Genomic DNA, 10,607 nt, shown 5'->3' with positions numbered 1-10,607 from the left:
CAAGCCAAGCTTCAACGCTGCATGAACCGAGAACTTCCAGATGTTCAAGCTGGATTTAGAAAAGGCAGAGGAACCAGAAATCAAATTGCCAACATCTGTTAGATCATAGAAAAAGCAAGAAAGTTCCAGAAAAATTTCTGCTTCATTGACCACCAAATCCTTTGACTGTGTGGAGTACAACAAACTGTAGAAAATTCTGAAAGAGTTGGGAATACCAGACCACCTGACCTGCCTCCTGAGAAATCTGTGTGCAGGTCAAGAAGCAGCAGTTAGAACTGGACATGGAACAACAGACTGGTTCCAAATAGGAAAAGGAATACGCCAAGGCTGTATATTGTCACCCTGCTTATTTAACTTATATGCAGAGTCCATCATGAGAAACTCTGGGCTGGAAGAAGCACAAGCTGGAATCAAGATTGCCAGGAGAAATATCAATAACCTCAGATATGCAGATAACACCACCCTTATGGCAGGAAACAAAAAGGATCTAAAGAGCCTCTTGATCAAAGTGAAAGAGGAGAGTGAAAAAGCTGCCTTAAAACTCAACACTCAAAAAACGAAGATCATGGCATCTGGTCCCATCACTTCAGGCAAATAGATGGGGAAACAATGTAAACAGTGACAAGACTTTCTTTTCTTGGGCTCCAAAATCATTGCAGATGGTGACTACAGCCATGATATTAAAAGATGCTTGCTCCTTGGAAGAAAAGCTATGACCAACCTAGACAGCATAAAGGAGAGATATTACTTCTTGACAAAGGTCCATCTAATCAGAGTTATGGTTTTTCCAGTAGTCATATACGGATGTGAGAGTTGAACCATAAAGAAAGCTGAGCACTGAAGAATTGATGCTTTTGAACTGTGGTGTTGGAGAAGACTCTTGAGAGTCCCTTGGACTGCAAGGAGATCAGTCAATCCTAAAGGAAATCAGTCCTGAATATTCATTGGAAGTACTGATGCTAAAGCTGAAGCTCCAATAATTTGGCCACCTAATGTGAAGAACTGACTCATAGGAAAAGACCCTGATGCTGAGAAAGATTGAAAGCAAGAGGAGAAGGGGGACAACAGAGGATGAGATGGTTGGATGGCATCACCGACTCGATGGACATGAGTTTGAGCAAGCTCTAGGAGTTGGTGATGGACAGGGAAGCCTGGCGTGCTGCAGTCCATGGGGTTGCAAAGAGTCGGACACAACTGAGCGACTGAACTGAACTGATCCCTTCACAAATAAAATGTTTCCTGCCCTTGTTCATTGGTATGAATAATGAACAAATGTGTACAAATTAATGAATGCCAACAGAAATTATCGTATTTTAATATAAAATTGTTAATCTTTGTAGCATGTGTTCCACATTAATGCGATTTTCGTTACTAAATACATGAATTTTACTTCCAGCAGGTGATTTTTTAAAAGTTACGAATAGATGAATAATGCTAATTGAAAGAAGCAGACTTTTACTGTAAGTGAAATTATTTTAATTGTTTATCATCTAGATTTTCAAGAAAATATGCACACTCTTCTCAGCAAAGCAGCAGAAGCATACAGCAGACTCGTGGTGCTTCAATCACGATTAAGTAAAGTATGGAAAATATGGAAAATGTGTAATGATGTTTGCATTTCTTGTATTTCCTGCTATTTTGTGAGTTACTTTATCAACCAAAAATTTCTAAAATGAGTAAACATGAAAAGAAAGTTAGGGGAAAGTGACATAATTTAGGGGAAAGTGACATATATTTATATCAGTGAGCTGAGGGAGTCTTTACCCCTTTAGGGAGCTTTTGAAATCAAGATAAAGTTAAAATAAATATAAAATGTCAAATTGTAAACTTTGTTAAACAGTTGCATTTAATTTGACATAATAACATTTTCTAAAGCAGTGAGTCTCTTTTAAACAATAATAATAATTAGCTGTTTAGAACATAGCTAATTAGTTTCACATCATGTTATGTATATTTAGAAATGTGTGCATAAAAGCTATGTAAGAGTGTATAGAGCCATCATATAATTTATTAGCTATTTCAGAAAAATGACATTATATTAGCAAAAATTAAGTATTGTAGTCCTCAATTTGTATGAAAAAAGTACCAGAAAAATCTCTGTTTGCTTATTTGGGTGCTTTTTCATGTCATTGTGTTAAAATATTTGGGCAGAGTTGAAAGATTTAACTGACTGAAACTTATATTGCTGATGAGGGATATTCTGGCTATTTCCCCTTTCTCTTCTCCTTCTCCTTCTCCCCTCTTTCTCCTTTCCCTTCTTTCTTTCTCTTCCTGTGCCGTTAAAGCACAACCTTATTCAGTCTTTTATAAAACATGTAAACCTATTTCAGTATCTTCCAGATAACTCTGTGGGAGGACAGGCAGATAGGCTAAAAGCCCTTCTTTAATTCTACCTTTCTCTACCATTGCTACTTTTCTTTTTCCTTCCATTCATTGCTAGAATATTTAACCCTATTCAGAATTATCGTACAACTTTCATACCAGCACCCTTCGTCATCTAGATTTCTTGTTTTTCTGCTGCACTTATCCTGCCTCTTGAGACCCTTTTTCTCTACTCACGCTTGGGTTTCTGAGGGCTGCTGAAAAAATGAGATGGTGGTATGGCTCAGTGACGCTGCAGAGTCGTGGCCTCTGACTGTCGCTGACAGGTCTTTTATGTGGTCATTCATTCTCTCATAGTCTCCTCAGTGGATGTTACCTAACTTGACAACTTCCCTAGTTATAAAGTCATGCTTTCCCTTTCTGCTCCCCTTTTTTTCCTTCGCAGATAGCCTTATTTCCCATTTTTCTGTATTAGACCTAACAATTATAAGCTATCTCACCTTGCTACCTGTAGACCAATATGCATTTCTCTAAACGTGAAAATACCCTAACGTATTTTTCTGTCTCAGAAGAAGTTGTCCCTTTTCACAACCAAGGCTATCTTGTTTTCTGTGCTTTTGTTAGCATCCCCTTCCACCTCCTCTAAGATTGGTAGCCTGTTTCTTCCGTCCTGTATTTATTTTCAGGTTCTTTGTCTCTGCTTGTCTTGTTTCTGTCCTTCATTTGTCTTACATATTCCTCTTGCCTCCACTGTTTAGAACATAACCAATGTTCCCTGAATCTGGTATTCTTTGTGGTTCTCTTTCCTTCATTGCCAAATTATTTGAAGGAAAGAAGAGACTGCAGTTTCCCACCTCTTGCTGTCTCTTCTGCCCACCTGTAAACAAGCTCCCACCTCATACTTCACTGAACTTTCTTTGGCAGAAGTTACCAGTGAATTCTTAATCAGCAAATGTCCGTTCTTTCTTACCTTCCTTCCTTGTTTTCTTTCTTTCTTTTAAAAATGTGTTGCTTTTCCTGATGACAGTACATAGTTGTAGCTATTAAATAGTGTAGGAGGACTTGCAGTAAACAAGTAACTACAGCGATGTTTGTCATTTTGCCTCTTTCCTTTGAAGACAGTGAGTGGGGAACGGTTTCTTTTGATGAGTCACAGGTGTCCCTTCCCTGGTGCTGGAGTGTGGGAGCCTGCCCTGGAACACAGACACCCACGCTCGGCTCCTTAGTTCTCCCCAGACACTTCTTTGAGTTTCTCTTTAGAAAAACTTTTACCCGCCACCAGACTTCTGCCTGGCTGGGTCAGCAGGAAAGGCTGTGCTGCGATTAGTTAAGGGCTGATACATTCCTTTTCTGATCTCTGCCTGTCATTGGTCTCTCTGAGCCTGGTGTCTTTCCATGGTTCCGCTAGGCGAGTTAACTGTCTCCTGTGCCTGCGACTCCCTTCAGGTATGCTTTAGGCTGCTGTTTCCCCCTTCCTTCTTGCTTAATCGCTGTTCTGCCACTCTTTTCTGTTGAAATCTGCTGGTCTCTTTCATTTTTTGGTTTATTATGGACTTAACTTTTACAGATTCATTGTTATTTTAATTGAGTCCTGGGGAAAGAGGAGAGGAGTATGTCAGAGATCATAAACGTAAATGCCTACATGAGCTCAGCTCATAAGATAAATGAAGAAGGCCAAGTGAAAGCTGGGAAAGTGAAACCTGGAGAAAACATACTTCATTTAAAGGGGACAGAGGCTGCTCAGCTTCACGTGCTGTTGCATGTAGGAATGGGGCCTCGTGTTTATTCTTTCATTTCATTGATTTTATGATCTAATCTTACATGAAGTCTTTTTGCCTTTTTAAATATTGGGAAGGATTAAAAATTAAAAAAACTTTTTTTTTCTAATTGGGAGGCAATTAGGAAAAAAAAAAAAATACAAGAAAAACTGTTTGGTACCCCAAGGAATACTTGTGTAGCCAGGAATGAAAGTCAGATCTCTACGTTACCACCCTAGGTGGTAACGTAAACAGATGATCGGTGTACCTTCAGCTAAGTAAGTAAGTGTTTAGTTGCTCAGTCGTGCCCAACTCTTTGAGACGCCATGGACAGCAGCCTCTCAGGCTTTTCTGTCCCTGGGATTCTCCAGGCAAGAATACTGGAGTGGGTTGCCATTTCCTTCTCCAGGGGAATCTTCCTGACCCAGGGATCGAACCCAGGTCTCCTGTACTGCTGGCAGATTCTTCACCAACTGAGCTACAAGGGAAGCCCAATTTCTTAATTCTACTGTTTTTTTTATTTTATAGTATTAGCTCTTCTCTTAGAATATCTTCTTTCCTTAATTTATGTAACTTTAGTTCTGTGGCTTTTAAAGCCTTCATTGTGGGTTTTGCCCACCCACTTATAGTCACCAAGAATCTCTACTTGATCCACTAATTATGGTGTATGCAGTTGTGACGACATGTGATATGTCCACTAGGCTAAACCCCACTACATCCTTCAAAGTCAGGAAGTCTTCTCTTGATTTTCATTTCCTCTTAGCACAGGGCTTTGTTTAGCACATGGTAAAGGTTTACTGTGTGTTTGCTGAATGAACTGACAGTATTGAAAGGTAGAGCTGAAAACTGAAGTATTTACCTGATGGGCTTTATTTTCTCTGGGAAGTCGGAGGCAAGATTCTTGGTTGAAATGTACATGGGGTTAGGAGTCAGGTAGAGGATTTGATAAAAGTAGTACCAACTGAAATGGCCTTCTTGGGAAATACATTTGATCCTGGTGCTCACCTCCATCTCCAGAATTCTTTGTTCACCTGGTACAGCAAATCCACACTCTCACCTTGCTTTTCAGGTGCTCTTCGGTCTCTGTCTGCCTTCTTCACCCAGCATGCTCAGCGTCCCCTGTCCCTCAGGACCACTGTCTTCATCACTGATAGCAGGCCACCCTTTCATGAATGCTCCTCCTCCTCCTTCCTTGGAACCTTTCCTAAGCATTGAACAAAACGATGGGGGCCCAAACCAAATTTCACTTCCTCCATCAGACCCCTACCAGTCTCTTCTGTTATCACCCTTTAGTCACATGTTATAGTTTAATGCATTGTTAATTATTTAATTTTACTTCCCAAATTAGTTGATAAATTCTGGGAGGGCAGATGTACCGTGTATGTGTGTGTGTGCATTTTTTTCCCACTGATTTTATATTCTTACTCTCCCTGTTACCGTGCTTGCCACATAGTAGACTGAGTATTAAATATTTGAGGAATGACTTAAGTAATACACATACACATCTGACATATTGCTGCCTAGTTTTAATAGTTAAGGAAGGAAGCTGAGGTTTATCTGTTTTTGTTGTTTTCCTTCTTTTTGTATAAAGAATAGCACACATTTGTCAGCCACCTGATTGTATATAGGTTACATTCAGAGATTAATAGCAGATATGTTATCAAGTATTCACAATATAAAATTTACTCTGTATGAATTCAAATTTCAAAGATTAAGTCATGTTTTAAATATTGTTATGAACGTTAGACCAAAATTCTGTGTGGCTCCTGTTTTTATAGTTAGATCAAATTCCTTCTGGATATGAAAGAACATTATATTTAGTCATATAATTTCAGTCCCTGTGAAGGGAATGTGATGTGAGTCACTTGTCAGAGTGTGGAATAACATGGAAGGGAAAATATCTGTATCAGAATGGTACAGTTCTGGGTGATTTGGGGAAGAAAAAAAAAAACCTTTTTAAAGATAAAGTTGCTTTGTATAGTTTCCACAGTCCTGAGTCATATATGTATGTCACTGTTTTTCTTCTGTTATTTTTCATAGATCGAGAGACAGCAGGCATGTAATATGAAACTTGGATTTGCAGAAGCGAACCTGCCAAAAAAGCAAACGGACTTTTTATCAACTCATCCTCAGATGACCAATTCGCAAGACATTGGTAAATTTGGATTATATACCATAATGTGGTTTTTTGTATCAGATGTTCAGTAATTTGACTTCAGTAAAAAGACATAAAATTGGTAGTTGTGGTGGTATTGCTGCCATGAACATAGAAAAAATGATCTTGAGTTATCATGTTTTCTTATCATGTCTACATGAGTTTAAATTGATACCCGAGTTATACTATTAAAAAACATTATCTTTCAAAGAAGAATGAATATTCTCCTACTTCAAAAAAGTGATTGTGGTATTTCATTGAGAAATTTATATTGAAATGTGTATTTTCTTCTATTCATGTAACTTAGATGTTAGTCATAAAAGCAAGTTATCTACCCTGCAAGATACTGAAAAAACCAAACAACTTGAAGGACAGGTTCACGAATTAGAAAGCCGCGTATCCTCTTTGCAGCAGCAATTGAAAGAAACTGAAGAAAATTATGAGGCTGAGATTCATTCTTTGCAGGAAAGGCTTCAAGCTGTTAATGAGTCTGCAGTTCAGCCAAGGTATCCATCAACCTTTAAGTTCATTCAATAGTATTTGTAGTTTAGTAGCCGTCATAATATGGTTGTTTTAAGGAAAAAATGTAACTTAAGCAACTTTGCTTGAAAGAGACGAGCTGTAGCATTGTCAAGAAATACGAATAGGAGGTAATTCTTCATCTCTGAAATGTGTGAAGTAAAGGTTAGTGTAAACAAGATATATTTTATAATAGGAATATTAATTACAGCTTTATTTTATAAAGAGGCTCTTTGTTATGAATTTGCTAAGTTACACCAGGTGGTGTGCACACGTTTGTTTTGTATTGTGTGCTTAGTCTTGGCTGCTTTGATATGGGCAGTACACAAAGGATAGAAGATATGATCACTCCAGTGATAGCTAGACATTCTCCACCTGATTGTCTAATACTTGGAATTTACCACATCCAAAATACCCACTCTGAATTTTCCCCTCAAAATCTGCTCCTTCTGCAGCCGTCTGACTCCATCAATGGTGACTCCCCTTTCAAACCACACTTCCAGTCTGTCAAGAAATCCTGTTATCTCTATTTCCAAGACAAATCTAAACTGTACCACTTCTCACCAGGCCCCTAGTCCCTGCCGTCATCATGTCTCACTTAGATTACTGCTTTTGTCCTAACTCTTCCCTAGAGTCTGTTCTCTACAGTTCCAAAGCTTTGCTTTTAAAATTTAAGACAAGTCATGTTATTCCAGTGCTCTCCTGTCCTTCCTGTGCCTTCCCAGATCCTCACTTACGGGGTCCTGTCTCTCTCTGAATCTGTGTCCTGCTGCCTTGCTTGTGCCTTACTACTGTAACTCCTCGTAGTCTCCTCGAGATCCTCAAGCTGTCGGGATGCTCCTGCTTGTGAATCCTCTTCTCGTTGCTGTCCCTTCTGCCTGGGTTGATCTTGCTCTAGGTTATTTGCCTGCCCAACACACTCAGTTCTTCGGGTCTTTGCTCAGATGCCTTTTTCTCATGGGGCCTGTCCTGATCACCCGATTCAAACTAAAATCACCCCTTAGTGCTCTACACCTGAGTTTCCTGTTTAGTTTTTCTATATTAATGTTATGTTATATATATTTTGTTGCTGTTCAGTCGCCAAGTTGTATCCAACTCTTTGCTAAGTTGTGCCCAACCCATGGACTGTAGCCCGCCAGGCTGCTCTGTCCATGGGACTTCCCAGGCAAGAACACTGGAGTGGGTTGCCATTTCCTTCTCCAGGGGATCTTCCCAACCCAGGGATCAAACCCACATCTCTTGCTTGGCAGGCAGATGCTTTACCACTGAGACACCTGGGAAATGTGTTTTATATATATGTAACTATAAAGATAAGTGTATATATATGTATGTATATGTGTATGTGTGTATATATATAGATAGATAGGAGGGAAGGTTTATTTATTTGTTTACGTTATCTGTCCCCTGTGTTGGACTTCAAACTTTGTTAAGGGAATTTTTGTCTATGTAATTTCCTGTATTCCAAATCCTATAATAATTCCCTACAAATAGTTGGTGCTTAGTAAATATTTGATAAAATGATTGAACAACTTATATTATAGTTGGGAAATGTGTTGTAGTATTTAACTAGCTCCATAAAGTCCTCAGAGTTTTAACCTAACTGACTGGCTCTGCTGCTCTAGGACTGAAGTCTCCATAGGTGCTTGTTACTGAAACCTGAAGACAGAGTTTTTGTGTTTTGTTCTGTGTGTGTGTGTTGAAGACAAACCACTGTTTCCTCACTTCTTTGGAAGCACTCTGCTTCTGCTGCTTTCATTCAGCCTCTGTATATAGGCTTTGGAATTATTTATCCCACATTGGCACAGCCTTAAAAGCTTGCGTTTTATTTGAAGTCATTGGTTCCCAAACTTTATGATGCATCGAAAACATTGGAGGTTTTTGAAATTTAATACTATTTTTCGACTATGTAAAATTGCAGATTACTGGATTTTACATTTGAAGCATGAGTAGATTCAATAGCTTTGACATAGACTCTGGTCATTTGTATTTATAACAAGATAATTATGATGCAGGCAGTCCATAGATTGACACTTGGATACTATTACTTTAGATTCTTTGATATGAAAGAAAATAGGTAGATAACAAGAACTCATAACCATTTAACGTATTTCAAGTAGCCTTCCTTTAATTAGTGATGTTTTCTCTCTGAAGCATGAAGAAAAGGAAGAGCTCTGGAAGAGTAGATCTACTTCGCTGTTCCTACACTTGGGCTTTTGCAAGCTTATTGTGCTCTTCAGAGTTTCTGAAATGCACAATCGAAATATATTAACAGTACCTTTCAACCAAAACCATTAGTTTTCTCTCAGACCCCACCAGTGAGGTTTATTGACTGCCATATTTTCCCCTATGAACATGTAATTAAAGTTATTTCTTGTGAAGTATCACTACATATTTGGAAACAGCTGTAGCGCTTTTTGAATAAAGAGTATATTGTTCTTCTAATATAGACTTGAAATAGTTTATGAAAAATAATTGTCATTCATTTAACAAATATTTGGTAATGTTATGCTTGAAGCCTCTTAGAGCAATAGTATGGAGTTGAAACAGCCAAACCTGTATTTGACTCCCAGTTGGACCCTTGAGCCGCCATTTGATCTTAGGCAGATATTTAAGCAAGTTTAGGTAATATGTGCTGTCCTCAGTCGCGTCCAACCTTTTGTGACCCCACGGACTGCAGCCCACCAGGCTCTTCTGTCCATGGGATTCTCCAAGAAGAATATTGGAATGGTTGCCATTTCCTTCTGCAGGGGATCTTCCCAACTCAGGAATTGAACTCACATCTTCTGCATTGGCAGGTGGATTCTTTACCACTGAGCCACCTCTTTAAAACCCATGTTTCAAAACCCATAATATTGAGGGTAAAAACTACCTTAAGACCATGAGGGTTAAAAGAAACCACGACTGGAAAGTCAGTACAGTCACTCAGTCGTGTCCGACTCTTTGCAACCCCATGGACTGCAGCACACCAGGCTTCCCTGTCCATCACAGACTGCCAGAGCTTGCTCAAACTCATGTTGGTGATGCCATCCAGTCATCTCATCCTCTGTCATCCCCTTCTCCTCCTGCCTTCAATCTTTCCCAGCATTAGGGTCTTTTTCAAGGAGACAGTTCTTCCCATCAGGTGGGCAAAGTATTGGAGCTTCAGCTTCAGCATCAGTCCTTCCAATGAATATTCAGGACTGATTTCCTTTAGGTCTAACTGATTTGATCTCCTTGCAGTCCAAGGGACTCTCAAGAGTCTTCTCCAACACCACAGTTCAAAAGCATCAATTCTTTGGTGCTCAGCTTTCTTAATAGTCCAGCTCTCACATTCATACATGACTACTGGAAAATCCATAATTTTGACTAGATGTACTTTTGTTGGCAGAGTAATGTCTCTGCTTTTTAATATGCTGTCTGGGTTGGTCATAGCTTTTCTTCCAAGAAGTATCTTTTAATTTCATGACTGCAGTGATTTTGGAGCCCAAAAATATAAAATATCTCACTGTTTCCATAGTTTTCCCATTTATTTGCCATGAAGTGAAAGAAATAGAGGAAAACAACAGAATGGGAAAGACTAGAGATCTCTTCAAGAAAATTAGAGATACCAGTGGAACATTTCATGCAAAGATGGGCTCGATAAAGGACAAAAATGCTTTGGACCTAACAGAAGCAGAAGATATTAATGAAGAGGAGGCAAGAATATACAGAAGAACTATACAGAAGAGATCTTCACAAACAAGATAATCACGATCGTATGATCACTCACCTAGAGCCAGACATCCTGGAATGTGAAGTCGAGTGGGCCTTAGAAAGCATCACTACGAACAAAGCTAGTGGAGGTGATGGAATTCCAGTTGAGTTATTTCAAATCC

General features: G+C 39.1%; 1 protein-coding gene across 1 annotated transcript in view; it reads left to right on the top strand.

Annotated features, from left to right (window-relative positions):
• Positions 1 to 10,607, top strand: part of AKAP9 (A kinase (PRKA) anchor protein 9) — a 153,800-nt gene that overhangs the window by 47,303 nt on the left and 95,890 nt on the right. Inside the window, exons 12-14 of the mRNA XM_010839819.1 lie at positions 1,495 to 1,580; positions 6,120 to 6,234; positions 6,542 to 6,740. Coding sequence (XP_010838121.1) covers positions 1,495 to 1,580; positions 6,120 to 6,234; positions 6,542 to 6,740 — 400 coding nt within the window. The remainder of the gene's footprint in view (positions 1 to 1,494; positions 1,581 to 6,119; positions 6,235 to 6,541; positions 6,741 to 10,607) is intronic.

This window comes from Bison bison, unplaced genomic scaffold, assembly GCF_000754665.1.
Source record: "Bison bison bison isolate TAMUID 2011002044 unplaced genomic scaffold, Bison_UMD1.0 scf7180017864134, whole genome shotgun sequence".
Taxonomy (NCBI): Eukaryota; Metazoa; Chordata; class Mammalia; order Artiodactyla; family Bovidae; genus Bison; species Bison bison.
The sequence above is the reverse complement of the archived record's forward strand: the minus strand, read 5'-3'. Positions and strand labels throughout refer to the sequence as shown.